This window comes from Ornithodoros turicata, chromosome 5 (genome assembly GCF_037126465.1).
Source record: "Ornithodoros turicata isolate Travis chromosome 5, ASM3712646v1, whole genome shotgun sequence".
Lineage (NCBI taxonomy): Eukaryota > Metazoa > Arthropoda > Arachnida > Ixodida > Argasidae > Ornithodoros > Ornithodoros turicata.
In genome coordinates this window covers 67,022-84,179 of record NC_088205.1, presented here as the reverse complement: position 1 = coordinate 84,179, position 17,158 = coordinate 67,022, and the positions used below count along the sequence as shown (strand labels likewise).

Genomic DNA, 17,158 nt, shown 5'->3' with positions numbered 1-17,158 from the left:
GCAGGAGAATGAAAAAGACGAAATATTTGATGCAGTGGGATAAGATTCCATGATATATAGAATGCTGCCTAAAGGACCATGCTCAATTCCTTCCTCTCTTCCTTAAAAGAACGCGTCTTCTCTTAATACCCAAAAGGAAAGCACTCTATGTACAGTATCTTGTGTATGTCTTTCAATGAACAATGTGCACCTCCGTACACCCGTCGTCATTGCTGACAGCAGCATTTTACCAAAACTTCGTGTTTGGAATCGTTTGACTTTCTGTAGAACTGCCTTCGTCTGTTAGTTGTCGTCCACGCTCTGGCCTCTTATCATTATGGTGGTTTGTACTTCCTTGCGATGTGATACACTATGACTCACACACATAGACTGATAGTCCTCTTTGCTGCTATTTACATTTGCAGGTCTTATTTCTACTTTTCCGTTCATTTGCAGCACATCGGAACACCATTTCGACAATTTCAGTTGCGATGTAGCATTTGTCCTGCTTTCGGTCTCCCTCTCGCAGGCGACATTGCGAGGGATACAGAAAATATGAGTGTCCGAAACTGAATAAGCAGGTCCTACTCGGCGCTTAGGTACTGGCGGCACCGTCAGGAAAGCCGGTGGCAGCGCTCGTCCGGACGTGATTCACATTGATCTGGTGAAAGTTTTTGGCATCGTTGTGCAGTATAGTCAAAGAACAATACAGTACAATACAACGTGTTGAGACTGCACTGTACATACAGCGGACTTTTTCAATAAGCGTTGTGAGCTGCAGACGTATCTCTCTCTCTTTTTTTTCTATTTCCGACACAGCGGAATTTCAGCCACCAGTTGCGCGTTCATGCGATATTATTGGTAACCACAGTTCCCAAATTGCACCTGTTCAGGAAGCCACACTGGCGAAGGAAAAAGAGCAAAGAGATCCCGGCTAGACGTCTATGGGATATCCCGAGTTTTGTCCTGCTGAAACATGTGTTGGATATCCCCACAATGTTTCAGCGGGACATTTTTATTTTTGGGACATGACGGGACCGCGGGGACATCAGAGGGATTTTGTGTGTTGTCTGGGACAAGGTGAAATGTGATTCAGAAAACCTTCGGCCAATGTCATTACTGTTACTCCATGTTGTCAGTCATTCGGGGTTTGTGCTATCTTCCTACCGTGTTCGTCTAAGCAATTTCAGTCTTTTTCTTTCTTCTTTCTTTTTCTTTTTTTGTTATTTCAGTGATGTTGGCGGTGATCCACCACAGAGCATCCTCTTCGGCATCGGGTTACTGTTTACAGCTGTGATAGGCAAGTGCTTTACAATTTATCCTCCCGCTCAGGAAAACACGATTTGTGCGATGGCAAATGCTAAATGAAGGATGACAGTTTCTGCCATAACAGCGACAGTACTCCTGCGTGAACTCTGAACATTCATCATCATTCACTATCTTCTCCCCCTCAAGCAATGGGATAGGGTACCGCCTCAGCGGCGAAACATCCCACTACATCATCATTACTTATTTGTTGTTGTTCTGTCATAATTGTGCTTCATTAGTTTGGGCTCTCAAGCAAGGCACATGTTTCCGCTGTCGTATTGTCGTATGTGTCCTGTGTCGTCTCGTCCTTTTTGTGTCGCCCTGCACTGGGTTTTTATCGATTTTAATTCCCCTGTCCCTCGCTCTGTATGGACAACACTGGTTACCCATGATTACAATGGGGTTCCACTATGTGGTTATCTAATGATCTTACGATGTGTACCCTGGTGCGCAGTTTGAGGTTACCCAGAAGCAGTTGCCTTGAAACAGGTTGCTGATACACATTTTTACGGCGCAAGAGCCCATAATGCGCCAACCTATGATGTAAAATGAAGAAACCGTAGACGATAACGACCAACGTGACCTTGACAAACAAAGCGTGATCGCTTAAAGGGATAGTCGCTTCCAGAAATGTGTGTACGGATCAAGTACCACAATGTCTGACGTAGTTCCACAGTCTATTTGGCCAATTTTCTCTCCCGAAAAGTGTTTAGATACTATACATACTGCACATACATACTGCGTACTATACAGCTGCATGAGGGAGCTCCAGCTGCAAAGACATCATCGTGACGTACGTGCGTTTGAAGGGCCATTCAGAGGGCAGCGCGCACACGATTGGCATCATGGAGGAAATAATCCTATAAGGAGAAGGCGCACCGCATTTTACCACCGAAGAGAAATGTAGGAGAAGTGACCTGAGACGTCACACGTCATTCTGCCAATGGAAACTCACAGACGCTGGGCGCCGCCATTTGTTACGGGAAAACGAGGCGGTCGAGGAGCGAGCGTTGCGCAACACGGCGCAAATGTTTGCAACACCAAATGTTATGCGGGTGAGGGTTCGTCCGAGGAGGTTGCCTGCCGGTAAGAAATGGCGACGGGAGAATTTCCGACTTCTCTCAGCATTAAAGGGACGGTCGCCTTCCCCATATTGATTCCGACACTATGGTAGCATTTTGTTCCTCGTTGACCACTGACTATGGTACCGAAAGTCGGATGCGAGTTACTAGTGTAGTTTTCGTACAGTTTGATGAAACACACCGCAAGAGCAGACGCCGGATGTTGAGCGTATGGCGGAATTCACTCTCCGGAGAAACGAGAAAACGTCATACTGTAACGGACCAATCATGGTGTGCCTTTGACAAAGGTGAGCCGCCTGCGCTGTCCGACAGCGTCATTCACGAACAAAATGTAAATGTCATCTAAGTAAGAAATATGCCTCTATGTTCAACTTACTTAAGTACATCGAATACAACTGGGACCTGGCGCATATAATCGTATTGTGTCAATGTTTTCTTGACTTCAAGCCAATCATGGCGACGTACCTGTGCAGAAACTCGACAATAAATTGCCAGAAGCGCACTTTTTGATCCTTGCTTTAAGCAAATGCTCGCAGATATGCATCGTTCTGTACAACTGCCTGCTTATTTTAGCGGCATGCTTTGCGCGTGAAATAGTGCACCCTAGGCGATTTTTGCAAACACTCGAGGTGACGTTGTACTTCGCCTTCGAAAAAGTACTGTCAATAGCCTAAGATAGCGTTACCCCCATGGAGATAAGAAACTAAGGAGATGCCCTAAGCGCCTCTCCCAATGGAAGCGAGCGTGCTGTGACCCGCGCATGGCATTGTGGTTAGTTGCCCACACACGTGACCCATAAACGTCACGGCAAGACGTCATAAAACATGGCGTCCTCCATGTCCGCGGCGTATCTGACCTGAATACAGAGACGAGCTGCGGCCGAATAACTTGTTTCCGCTTTCATAACATCTTAGAAGTTATCACACCCGTTGAAACACAAGATAGATCATCTCAGTGTGGAAGCAATGGATCACAAATCGCTAGAAGACGTACGTACGTCATCGTGACATTGCCTGGCTTCTCTTCTGTTTTGCTCAACTTTTGTTGTCATTTATCACGCGGCAAACGTTGAAACAACCCATAACCTTCAAAGTATTGTGCGAATGGACTCCTTGAAGGTAAGACGTTTGCTGAAGATGAGGTTTGCTAAACTTCCAATCCTCCGAGCAGACCGCCATAACGCCGAAACATGTGGGGATCACGTGACCGGGCAACTAGATGGGCGTGGTATTGCCAGGAGCGACCGCTAGAGGGGTCCCACGGCCCTCCGATCTTATAGCCCTCTCCTTAGTTTCTTACTTCCATGGTTACCCCATTATTCCCATCACGATGGCGATATCCGATCTTTTTTTTTTTCTCTTTTTTTAGTGCACACCAGGGGTGCCGAACTCATTCGTGTCCGCGGGCCGCATTGAGCCATGGAGGAACTACGCGAGCCGCATACAAGAACAACAACAACTTTATTTTGAGATGGAGAGTGGGGAGGTCCATCGCCGGAGGTTCATCACCGGAGGCGATACTCTACCCCATTGCTGGTGGGGATGTGGGGAATGAAATAATGAGCCCCTTCACAATAACGATCGAAGTCCGATTGTGTCCAGAAATGTCAAAAGAGCTTTGAGCGCAGATCGTTGCCGGGCTGGGTTGGGCCAGGGACCAAGCAATTTCGATAGGGAGAAGGGGCGAGAGTCCAGCTGAGTAAGAGACTCGGAGGGTGCGGTTCGGGAAGGTTGGTAGTGGGGGCAATGAAGAAGAATGTGTCCAGATCCTCTAGAGCACCACAGTGGCTGCAGGTGGGCCGCATACGACTGCTTTGGGGTAGCCTGCTTCTGATATAGATGCTCGAATTCACTCGGGAGATCATCAAGCCTACCGGTCCGTTTCTGGTAGCTTTGAAGGCACTAATATTACAAGTCGGCCATGCAGGGTTTGCTCAGAAATTTGGTAGGAATGTACTAGTAATACTAATTGAGTAAAAATCTGACGCAAAGACAGGTTTAGAGAGCCATCAGCAAGACGTCGAAAGCAACACAGAGGCAGACAGGAAATGTAGAACTTTCAACTTTTTATCATATGATTAGAGGTTGAAATCACTTTTCATAAATATCTGCGCAACGCAGAACGACGAAATCGTTTTTGTATGTTGGAATCGTTTTGATCTGGCAAACGGAAAGATTCCCAGACATCGCATTTGTGAGATTCCCTAACGATACCTGCGTACAAATAAACGACGCTAACATGAACCGGTGCACCGTAGCATATTAGTGCTGTTTTCAGAAACGCCCCGATCAAACGCCTCACCTAAGGTGAAGTAATTTGTGCTTCCAGTGACTTGTACGCTTGCACAATATCAGCAGTGAACTGGCTCGGCGAAAATATTACAATGCGAAAAATATATACTATACGAAAAATATATACAAAATATAACTACAATGCGATTGTGATGGACGGCATGTTTTGTAGCTGGGCTGTCCAGTTGTCGATGTGTAGCGCAAAGAGATCGTCATGTTGTATACCGTCCATAAACAACTTGGTCTTGTAGCGACACTTGCCTGATTCCTTCATAGCTCTAAATTATTCGGGTATTGTGGAAGGAGACAGTCGAAAGCGGTGTAGCAGTTAAACACAGCCGATGTCGCATTTGCGTAAAGCATTCGCACGGCTGCGTTCAGTGTGTTTTGCCCACACCAACTCCGCACATGCGCAGATGGCGCCTCTTGTTTGTAAACAGTAAAGTGGTCTATACATTTTGAACGAACAAAGAGATCACTTCTTTCCGTGCGCGTATGTGCTGTTGTCGGGCGGTATTTCGAAACTTCAGGCGCGTTTTTTTTTTTAAACCGAGGAAAAAAGAACGAAGAAGAACCGAGAGGAGGTACATAATCACGGTTAAGAAAATCGAAGACCCCTCTTCCCCCTCTACAACTACGCCATTGACAGTTTTGCTATGGTCTCCTGCAGTTAAAAGGATCAACAATTTCAATTAACGAATTAATTAACGAGGAAGCAGAAATAGACTGAGTATCTCTGGAGCCTTACTAACATTACGCACTAAGTCTCGTTCAAGTGCAATGCACCATTTTTATAAAAAAAGTTTGACTCATTTTAAATGAACCTCCCCGCAATAATAGTGAAAACAGAAAGTGTCGCGGAGGTATGATGGCATTGAGAATGCCATTTGTACCAGCGATACTCGTCTAAAAAGAAGTCTGGCACTTGAAAGCGATGCAACAGTTTGAAGAATCCTTATCAAGCTCGTCACGCAGTGCCCATTATCACCAATCAAAAGCAAGTGACCTGTGATAAGTGTTCACTCTCTCCTGTCCTCCTCCCCTTCCTTTCGGGTTTCATGCCTCCTCTCACCTATACACGTGTACAAACGTAAAGTTGTCTTACTCACACAACACGTGCTATTAGGCTAAGCGCACTTTAGGGAGACGTGTCTGCGAATCTTGGGCATGTATCCCCCCCCCCCCCTTGCTTTCTATGTGGCAGCTAAGCTACGGTTCACGGCAACACAATAAAATGAATTTGAACGGATACAGCTGCTCACCTATGTGCACCATGCTTGCTAAGTGGTGACTTTGGTTTTGTCCTATTGCAGGTGTGGCCGGAATGTCCTTGAAGTACTTCATGGTTCAGGAACAGAACTTCACCAATAATCCGATGATCGACAAGCTAAACAAGCTAACACTTTGTGGAGGGTTCATGATATTCCTAGGAATGTTACTAGTTGTGCTGTGTCCCACCGGCCACCTACGCAGGGACGGATCTTGGGTATGAGGCTGCTTTTCTTAGATCCCTTGCCATACGGGCACGAAAAATGACATGAAATGGTTAATGCCTTAAGACATGGTAAAATGCGCACAAAAACACGGACTAGAGGAAGACAACACCAGCGCAACTCACAACTCAATTTTAATGTGACCAAAAAAACGCACATATCACGCACACCGCGACGCCACCTACAGAAGCAACAGCCTCAATCAGGGTCATCCCATACAGAGATAAGTGGGTTCCATGCGCGGCTATTAGGGAAGAAAACCTCCCTCTCCGATAAGGCTACAGACGCCTGACTGACGCACTTAACGCCCATCTTACTGATAGTGCAGGCCTCTACTATTTCTCTAGTCAAGGCATTAGATGACACAGCAACAACAATAGTGTCTTGAAAAATCGGGTTGCACCCACATCTACTACAATGCAGTGCCAGATGACCAGAGGGGCTGCCACCCAAGGACGAGCCATGCTCTCTGAGCCTTATATTGATACACCGACCCGTCTAGCCTATATAAAATAGACCACACGAGAGGGGGATACTACAGACCAGACCTAACCTACAGGACACAAACAGCCTAACATGATTGACGCCACACATAGGCTTCCGTGCAGGAGCCTTGACACTCAGATAGCCTGCTCAGCTTAAATCGAGATGAAAACAGTAAATTAACCCCAAAACGTTCCCCAACCTTCTTTAGGTTATGAGACACAGAGTGAACATACGGGACGACAAGGAACTTCTTACGCGTAGACTCTCCCCCTGGTCAGTACCAGTTTGATCCTTAGACGCCTTCAATAATGTGTCACAGACACTCTGGAGCAAAGATACGGGGTACCCGTTCTGAAGAATGCAGTCACACTGCTGAGTGTACGCTTCAGCAACCTTGTGCAAGCATGACTTAGTTACAACATCACGTTTCAATGGGTCCCTAGCCACGTAGGCGTGTATGAAAATACTCGAGCAGACGCGGTAGCGAGACGCGCTGGGTCTGATGACACTTCGGCCCTGGAACCTCTGCCGCTTACAGCCTCCACATGCCGTCTATACATACGCCTCGGTGTGCCACATGTGCTCAGCAGTGCCGTGCCGAAACTACGACTTACAACTCATTCCTATGGTCTATCGACCTATTGATGGAGTTCGTCATCACTTGCCACCGCAGCCGTAAAGAAGAATCCCTTCTCCACCGCCTACGACTCAATGTTGCCCGTACACCCTCACTTCTCTTCAAGATGGGTCGGCTAAATTCACCAAACTGTAATGTCTGTGGAGTGGAAGCTGACATCCCACACCAACTCCTGTATTGCCAGCAGCACCTTCAACATAGGAACACCCTCCGCTGCCGTCTGCTCCAGATTGGCTGTAACGACTTTTCGTTGGCCGCTCTTCTTGGCCCCGTCTTGCACCCCCACCAGTGTGGGCTGTCACTGCCGCTCTCCTCGGTTTTCTCCGAGTCTCAGGACTCGTGAACTGCATGTAACGTTGTGCTAGCGTTTATTCTCTTCTTTCTTTCTTTCGTTTTCCTTTCGTTTTGTTTCCTTTTCCTTTCTTTTTGTTTCTTGTTTTCTTTCCATTTCCTTTCTTTTTGTTGCTTTTGTTTTCCTTCCTTTGTTTCGATTCCCCCTTTTTCTTTTTATTTCCTTTTCTTTTTGGATTCCCCTTTTTGTTTTTTCCTTTTCTTTTTCGTTTTCCCCTTCCCCCTGTTTTCCTTTTTTTTTGGAATAGAAAGCCGGCTCTTTGCCTGGCTAAGCTTTCCTTTCTTTCTTTCTTAATAAACATATTACCCCCCCCCCCCCATGACTTAGTAAGAGCTGCAACAATACAAGTCCTAACAATTCCGCTTTTTACAATCATGCCCTGATACAAAAGGCAGCAACGCCTTTTTCGACCTTGGGGAAAATCCCCAGCACAAGTGATCCTTACAAGACCACAACCTAAGATCTGAAAACCTTAGATCCCCTTCTACAGCAACTTCGCCCGTGAACTTCAGGCCAGCACCGAAGCGATGAAACACATCAATCAACTGGGCGATTCCACGCGAAATGATCCAGCGGACCTGCTCGGCCCCCACAAAACGATCCCAAATTTTTACGAATTTTTTAGCGGTCCCTAATAATGCAAAACGACACACCACGAAACATTTCTTCACAAATCTCAATGTGGCGGGTGCTACACACGAGCAAAGTTCGCAGCGCTGGCGAAAACCGTGCCTGGCGTGAACGGCAACTGCGGCTCATAGAAAGCACCTAGAACTGTGCGGTTTTCTTTTGCATATAGAGGTAGCTATGCTCTACACAGCATCCAAATCCCGGTTGTCGTGCTGTGATAGGTGCAGGTATACAAAGGCCGGAAATTTCGCAATTTTCCTCCTACTTTGCGATTTTTTTGTGGAAAATCAAACCATTAAATTTTAATGAATATTTTTTCCTGCCAAGGCCTCTAGGAATACTTCAACAGGAAAAATTGCCAGACACGTAACTTTCATAGCCCTTGCAGGAAAAGAAGAGGAAGTATGCGATTTTTCCAAAATTCGCTACAATCGAGCGTAAAACACGCAATGAAGAGGTCGGAAGAGACGCCTAAAACCAACGCAGTTTTATAGAACCAGCCTACCTCTACAACATATTAAAAAATCTCGAGGGTGTTTTTTCGTATACAGGATAAAATTTTTTTGTAGTAGAGGGTATTACGACCACAGTGACCCACGTTGCATGTGTCCAGTGGGGTGCTATATTTGTTTCTTGGGCTCCTGTTTTAATTCTTTTGATTTTCAATTTTTCTCTGGTCTGGTTGGGTTTTAACGAGCAAGCAATATGTTGTGGCATAGACTTCTGCAAGGTTACCATGGCCTTTGCTTCTGTAGCATAACACGTGTATTGCAATCCTGGGTGGTTAAGTTTATGGCATTGTTTCCGGTGTGCACTGTGCCGGCAACGGAGATTGGGGATTAGCGGTGATGGACAGGTCTAAGTAATAATTTTTGTCGTGTGAGCTAAAGCCCTGCGCGGGTGAGCTTTTTCGCATCCGCATCCTATCCGAAAAATCCGCGTTTCCCACGGCACGCAGCAATAGTTCAGTTTCTATGCTCGATGTATCAGGCCAATTTTCCAGGAAATTAACGTTATTTCCCGTCAGCACAAAACAGCAAAAAAAAAAGAAAAAAGGTGTGGGGGGGGGGGGGGGGCAACAAAAAAACTGTCCCCAAACTTCATCCACACGGGCGTCTTCCTCTCTCTCGTTCCGACAGTGAAAACCCCGGAGCGGAATAGCTTTTGTAGCGAGTCCTGAGCGTCCATGATGCTACCAAAGGATACACGACAGCAAGTACAGATTTAGCTTCAACGAAATATTATACGGCACCAAGCACAGCAACACATTTTGCACCAAACGGGATAAGTAGAGTTTATTACAAGTGAAACGCAAGATCGGCGCTGAACGCGCACCTCGACTCGAGACGCCAGAGCCAGAGATCTCTCTCAGATGCGCGAGTGGCTTTAGTACACCTTGTACTCTATCTTCTGTACCTAGTGTGAAGCAAACTGATGGCGCAATCTCGCGGTTTATCCGAGTCTGACCCGCTCCTGATCCGGCGCCATCCACGTCCGATCCGCAGATCACAACAAGCGTCCATATTTCATCCGAACCCAGAAGTTTCTTGCGGATATCCGCGGGTATACGCTTCCATACGCGAGTGGTGCAAGGCTTTATATAGCTGTGAGACACACTGGAACCTAGGACAGCATGGACGATGAACCACCACCACGAGATTCCGCCGTTTCCAGTACTGCCATGTAAATGGCTTTTTTGCACGTTCGTCTTTTCCTCTAGCGTTATAATTTGTTAGACTTTTCGTGGTTAACATTTTTGCTGAATTGTTCAGCATTTAAATGTGACCAGTTAAAGGAAAGTTTCCTCAACTAAACCTGCATCCACGCGCCTATAATATTCAACTGGAGCCATGTTCCTTTGGTCCGGGTGGCTGTCATATTGGAAACCAACCAGAAAAAAAAGGGAAATACGCAGAATTAAAACGGGAGCCCAAGAAACAAATATAACACCCCACCGGATACATGCAACGTGAGTCTGTGTGGCCGTAATACCCTCTACTACAAAAAAATTATTTTCTCCCGTATACGAAAAAACACCCTCGAGATTTTTTATTATGTTGTAGAGGAAGGCTCGTTCTATAAAACTGCGTTGGTTTCAGGCGTCTCTTCCGACCTCTTCATTGCGTGTTTTACGCTCGATTGTAGCGAATTTTCGAAAAATCGCATACTTCCTCTTTTTTCCTGCAATGACTACAAGAATTATGTGTCTTGCGATTTTTCCTGTTGAAGTATTCCATGAGGCCTTCTCAGGGAAAAATATTCATTAAAATTTAATGATTTGATTTTCCACAAAAAAATCGCGAAGTAGGAGGAAAATTGCGAAACTTCCGGCCTTTGTATACCAGCACCAATTACAGCACGACAACCGGGATTTGAACGCTGTGTAAAGCATTGTTTCCTCTATACGCTCATAAGCATTGTTTTGTGTAATGTGTAAAGCAATGTGTAATATGTAAAGCAATGTGTAAAGCATTGTTTCCTCTATGCGGTCCCTGGTGACCCTCACATTGAGGGTCACCAGGGACCGCATTGAGGCTCATGGGAGCGTGAAGTTCCAGAATAGTTGTGGATCCACCGTTGAGGGTTTCCTGGAGTTGTTCAAGTGCTATCTATCTTCTACGATTGTTACGGATGGTGCTGGCTTCTATGTGCAAAAGAAGGGAATTTGTATCGGGTCTTCAGTCGCGCCTGTACTGAGTGACTTTTTTCTAACAGAGGTTGACATTCAGTTGTCGAGTGTGTTGCCCACAGCGGTGGGGGCCAAAACGGGCTTTCAGGTATGTGGATGATTATTTGGTGCTGTTGCCGCTTGATGCTTTGGGGGAGGTGCACGTCTGTGAGGATCGGGCTCGACAGGTGATTGATGTGTTTCATCCCTTCGGTGCTGGCTTGAAGTTCACGGGCGAAGTTGCTGTAGAAGGGGATCTCAGGTTTTTAGATCTTAGGTTGTGTTCTAGTAGGATCACTTGTGCTGAGGATTTTCCCCAAGGTCGAAAAAGGCGTTGCTGCCTTTTGAATCAGGGCATTCTAAGATTGTAAAAAGAGGAATTGTTAGGTCTTGTATTGTTGCAGCTCTTACTAAGTCATGCTTGCACAAGGTTGCTGAAGCGTAAACTCAGCAGTGTGACTGCGTTCTTCAGAATGAGTACCCCGTGTTTTTTCTCCAGAGTGTCTGTGACACATTATTGAAGGTGTCTAAGGATCCAACTGGTACTGACCAGGAGGGAGAGTCTAGGCGTAAGAAGTTCCTTGTCGTCCCGTATGTTCACTCTGTGTCTCATAACCTAAAGAAGGTTGGGGAACGTTTTGGGGTTAATGTACTGTTTTCAGCTCCATTTAAGCTGAGCAGGTTATCTGAGTGTCAAGGCTCCTGCACGGAAGCCTATGTGTGGCTTCAATCATGTTAGGCCATTTGTGTCCTGTAGGTTAGGTGTGGTCTATAGTATCTCCCTCTCGTGTGGTCTATTTTATATAGGCCAGACGGGTCGGTGTATCAATATAAGGCTCAGAGAGCATGCTTCGTCCTTGGGTGGCACCCCCTCTGGTCATCTGGCGCTGCATTGTAGTAGATGTGGGAGCAACCCGATTTTTCAAGACACTGTTGTTGTTGCTGTGTCATCTAATGCCTTGACTAGAGAAATAGTAGAGGCCTACGCTATCAGTAAGATGGGCGTTAAGTGCGTCAGTCAGGCGTCTGTAGCCTTATCGGAGAGGGAGGTTTTCTTCCTTGATAGAAGCGCATAGAATCCATTTATCTATGTACGGGATGACCCTGATTGAGGCTGTGCTTCTGTAGGTGGCGTCGCGGTGTGCGTGATATGTGTGTTTTTTTGGGCACATTAAACTTGAGTTGTGAGTTGCGCTGGTGTTGTCTTCCTCTAGTTTGTGGTTTTGTGCGCATTCTACCATATCGTATACTTACCAACTAGCCTAACGTTGTTTGTTATTTGTTAATGCCTTAAGGCTTGATGTCTTTCGTGCCGTGCCACACGGAGATATTTAATTACATTTGTCTGAATGACAGTTCCTGCTTTATGAGATCGCCACATCTCATTCGTCAATGAGATGCCTATCGCTTCCATTGTCTGCGCAGAGTAACAATTGTGTAACAATTTTATTCTTGCATAAAATGCCCTTCCCAAGGGCCCTTGCAGTATTTATAAATAAAAATGAATAAAATCACTTTGTACCGTACAGGATAAGATTATTTCACAATTTGAGGTTGCGCGAGTACTCTTTGATGAAGGAACAGCTGGAGTTGTTTGAAATTACCACCGGCATCACGGCGTTTAATGTCATTACAAATTGACGTGGGGCACGACCTTCGTGCATAATGCCATTCGGGACCCTAATGGCATTAGACGATAATGTCATTTGTTCTGCCAGTGTTGCACAGATCTTTGACATATGTCGAAAATGGAGAGAACGTAAAAAATAAAGGTCCCGAACACCAATAGAGTGCGACCCAAAGAAACGAAATCATTCTAATATGGAATGGACTGTGGTAAGAAGCTCTGAAAACTACACAAAGATCATAAAGTGAACTGTGTACTATAATTCCTGCTTTTAGCTGCACCCGATTTTTTTTAGCTATCAGAGTAGCACAGATACCGTTTTCGCAAGTGGGTTACACGGCCAGGTTGACATTCTCTCGAATCGTATATGTAACTACTGGATGACTAATCACCTCAATAATTAACTCTGGCTTTATTTTTTCATCCACAAACGCGTTCTGGAGTAGCCAGTTCTGACTGGGTCGGGACTAGCCTCTCCATGTTTTTCTTTCCTTTTTCCAATCCGATCAATCCAATTCAATTAACCCTTTAGTTACGTGCTTTCGGCGGCAAAAGTGAGACAATAGAATGGGACACAATCCTCGTTGAAAATCATTATATTTTTGAAAAAGTCCTGAAACGAGTACGTACGTTGAAATATCCATCGTTGAATTTTCCTCTGCAAATAAGACGGAACCGCGTGGATTAGGAGCGCAGCCTCGAGGACAGCGCTCATTCCACGTCAGTGGGCCACGTGCTTGTGAGCGATGCGTATTATTGGAGGAGGCGCAGATCTGCTGGCGAGATCCGCGCCTACTCCAATCATGCGTATCACTGCATATCGACTGCTTTACGGCCCAGATACGTTCTCGACGGCGAAGGTCATGCGGTCCTGAGGCGCGCGGTTTCGGTTTCGGCTCATTTGCATAACAAAATTCGGCGATGGATATTTCAACGTGCGTGCTCGTTTCATGATACTTTTAAAATACAGAATGACTTTCAACGAGGATTGTCTCCCATTCTGCCATCTCATTTTTGTCCAGAAGCCCCTGATTAAGAGTTGCTTAATGAATCGTAGGTAATTAGTCATCTTGTAGCTACATGATCCCTTCGAAAAGATGTCCGCCTCACCGTAAAACTCAACTGTAAAAATGGCATCTATGCTGCTCTCACAGCTTTTTCTGAAAGAAATCTGGTGCAGCTAAAAAAAAAAGAATAAAAGGAACGTATATGGTAGATACTAAAATAAGACTGCGCAGATTTTGCATGCAGAAGCACTTCCAAGTATATAGTGGCACTACACTGTAAGAACGTTCTCTAGGTCATGTTTAGCGTACTACGCTACGGGGAGGGTAGAGGGGGGGTAACGTTGGAGTTTCGAGCGGACTGCCTGCCTAGATTGGTGGCACGTTGCTCGGTACGTGCGGCAACCGCAACGAAGATTCTTGAAGAAATATGGTATATGTTATTTGTAGGAGCCAGCCCATTCTGGAGTAGAGGATCGCGCCCCAGATCAACCCCAAATCCTGCGCACATGCAAATACCTATGATGAATCGACAAAACATGTGATTAAAAAGAGAAGAATATGAGAGGAGAGAAACGTTGGTGCTGTGCACTCTCTGGCATCACGCACCGAAAACCTGAGCGATCCAACTGGCGTTTCTTATTTACGTAAAGGACGATCAAAGTAACACGACACCAACAGCAAAATACGTAGCCTTTTTCGTGTTCTTAAATGCACGCCGCTTAGTTATTCTAAATCCCTTATTATCTGTCGAACCATCGAGGTGTATGACTCTGTAAATTATTTTTCCTGTGGGTAACATGACCAGAACTACGCCCGGAAAGCAGGCTCTACCGCAAAGCGTAAAATCGTGCGAGAAGGCCACCTTTACGTTATGAGCTGTGCCATATTTTCGCAGTAAATGTGAGTCTCGGAGTGAAGTGGACATGAGAGCATATAAACAAATCAATGTGAAACTAAAAGTAGTATGCAAGTAGCGGTGTGTATTATGTTGTATTAGGTGTATTAAAGCACATCATATATTGTATATGTTTCATGAACCGACAACTTGTCTCATGCAAATGTTTCTAGCATGATCGGACAACGAAGCATAAAGCCAACGCAAGAGTAATATACTTTTTTCTTACGTAGAGCTTACGTCTTTGCGACCGTTCATGTGGCTGAGACTTGCGAAAAATTTCATGTAACGCTTTGGCGTTACGGTTTGGTGTAGGAATAAATTAATTAAATAATTGCAATAAATTTGATTCTGGGTATCGATTATTAATCATTAACTATTAATTATTTATTAATAAAGTAAAATTAATAGTCGAATTCAAAGTCGTCAAAGTAAATGCCTGCGCCCAAAACGTCGCGGACTTCTCCAATGAAGGAAGCCCAAATGCACAACTAATCGACAAGCTTCTCTTTAGGAATCGTTACGTCCGCCTAGTGTGGTGTGTCTTGCTATCAATCATAGCATTCCGCCATGGGGAAAACATTGCAAACAACGCAGTGTCGATTGATAGTAACGGAAGATGTCTTCAGTTTTGTACTGATCAACATTACTCTGCCCTCTTAGTAAATTATGTATTATCATACACGATGTTTACGCTATGGCTGATCAATATATTTACTTTTTTACTTTCAGTACTGGCCCTTGTTTGTTCCACACATGGTTGGCGCTGCGACAGTTTTCGGCGTCGGTTACTTCGTCGCTGTCATTCATTTGTATCTCCAGATCCTTCTAGACGCGTCTTGGAGATCATCTCGCTTGTTTTACTTACGAGTTGTCCTCTGCATCATCGGCATAACAGCCATGATTTTCAGTATCCTTATCAGTTACCTCGACCCCCTCTCGTTACGACGGGTGAGCAATTTTAAAATATTTAAACTTTTGCTTAAGTGACATTCAGTTGTGTGTACGTGTTTGTTTCTTAACTAATTTCTCCCAGCTTCATTTTACTGGCCAATATTCAACACACATGGCCTGGATCCTACGCCCCATCATGGCCGAAAGGTACCGAGATGTATAAAACATTTTCTACGCATTGTTTCGTTACCAAACTAAGTAACTATAATAAAGTAGCATTAACATCCGTTAGGTCCGAGAAATGATCCACCAATATTGTCCACCAGACCAAAATAGTATGAAATATATTCCCTTAAGGAACCCTGAAGAATATTACCTATACAAGTACGTGGTACAGCTTGAAGCAGAGTTAACTTGAACGCGCTTCCGACCTACGGAGCGGGAAGAGAGCCACCCTAGCGGCGCTTAGGAGAAATAAAGGGAAAGAGTGTTTCGACTGCCCCACTTGTGCTGCGTGGGTGTCCGCCTTGCCACGAGCTGTTGACTCGGCATTACTCTCAGTTGTGGTTATCATCGCGACACTTGTTTGGGTTCGCGGCGATTACGTAAAGGTGTATACTGGTGGATATCGCACGGATGCGATGCCGTTATCTCAATGACACAAGCGAAGGTGGTCGCGTTCGCTGAGCGGGGCATTTTCAGCATTGTGATAAAACAAATGAGGATGCACTCAGCGACCACCTTCGAGGAGGAACGCCAGGAGGAACGCGACCACCTTCGTGTGTATCATTGAGATAACGGCATCGCATCCGTGCGATATCCGCCAGTACGCACCTTTACATAATCGCCATGAACCCAAACAAGCGTCGCGATGATAACCACAGCTGAGGGTAATGCCGAGTCAACAGCTCGTGGCAAGGCGGACTCCCCCGCAGCACAAGTGCGACATTCGAAATACTCTTTCCCCTTATTTCTCCCAAGCGCCGTTAGGGTGGCTCTCTTCCTGCTCCTCAGGTCGAAGGCGCGTTCAGTTAACTCTGCTTCTAGCTGTACAAATACAAGTATGGGCACACCAAGGCGCAAATATCTTCATGAGGTCCCATGAAAACAGCGTCATTAGCACCCTCGTATTAAAACCCACTGTGTACCTTCGATACATCGATTTGTACAGGGTGGGTGCAACAACAACAGATAACTTAATGATGATGAATGGGGGAAAAGGTGGTGATGGTGGTGGGGTGGGTGCAGATAAAGTAGCCCAGCCCACATTTTCGCACATAGCGCGTTCCCTGCATACCGTACGAACTTCCGGTGGCGCACGACGACTCATTTATGCGATGAAAACCAATAAAGAAATCGTGGTAACCAAACTGTGCGTAACAAAATCGTTAGCCACGCGAACTTTGCTCCGTGTATTTCCAATGAGACATTGCAGTGTAGCACAGTTGCGTCGCCCTACCGCTGGGAGTGCCACCTATGCAGAAACGAAACGAAATCTGACACGCCTAGTGGTAGCTAGACGCAACTGTGCCGTGACCGCCATATTGATTTCTGCATAGGAAATTTGGTATGCACAGAGAACAACGTTTCCATGGATAACTTTTTTGTTTCGTGAAGTTTGGTTACTACGATTTTTTTTTTCATCACATAAATGCGTCGTCGTGCGCCACCGTAGGTTCATACCGTAAGCAGGGAACGCCACACGTGCATAAATGTGGGGCTACTTTATCTGCGCCCACCCTGCACTTACAAGGCGTCGTCCTGAGGTCCTTCCCTTAGCGTTAATAAGCTAAGTAGCGTTAACAAGTA

At 45.6% G+C, this 17,158-nt stretch overlaps 1 protein-coding gene across 2 annotated transcripts in view; it reads left to right on the top strand.

Annotated features, from left to right (window-relative positions):
* Positions 1-17,158, top strand: part of LOC135393752 (DNA damage-regulated autophagy modulator protein 1-like) — a 41,693-nt gene that overhangs the window by 20,748 nt on the left and 3,787 nt on the right. Inside the window, exons 3-6 of one of the 2 annotated variants that reach the window (XM_064623987.1) lie at positions 1,212-1,279; positions 5,974-6,146; positions 15,188-15,365; positions 15,492-15,556. In XM_064623987.1, coding sequence (XP_064480057.1) covers positions 1,212-1,279; positions 5,974-6,146; positions 15,188-15,365; positions 15,492-15,556 — 484 coding nt within the window. Of the gene's footprint in view, positions 1-1,211; positions 1,280-2,542; positions 2,657-5,973; positions 6,147-15,187; positions 15,366-15,491; positions 15,557-17,158 lie in introns of those variants that run through there. The other variant, XM_064623988.1, reaches the window with a different exon arrangement.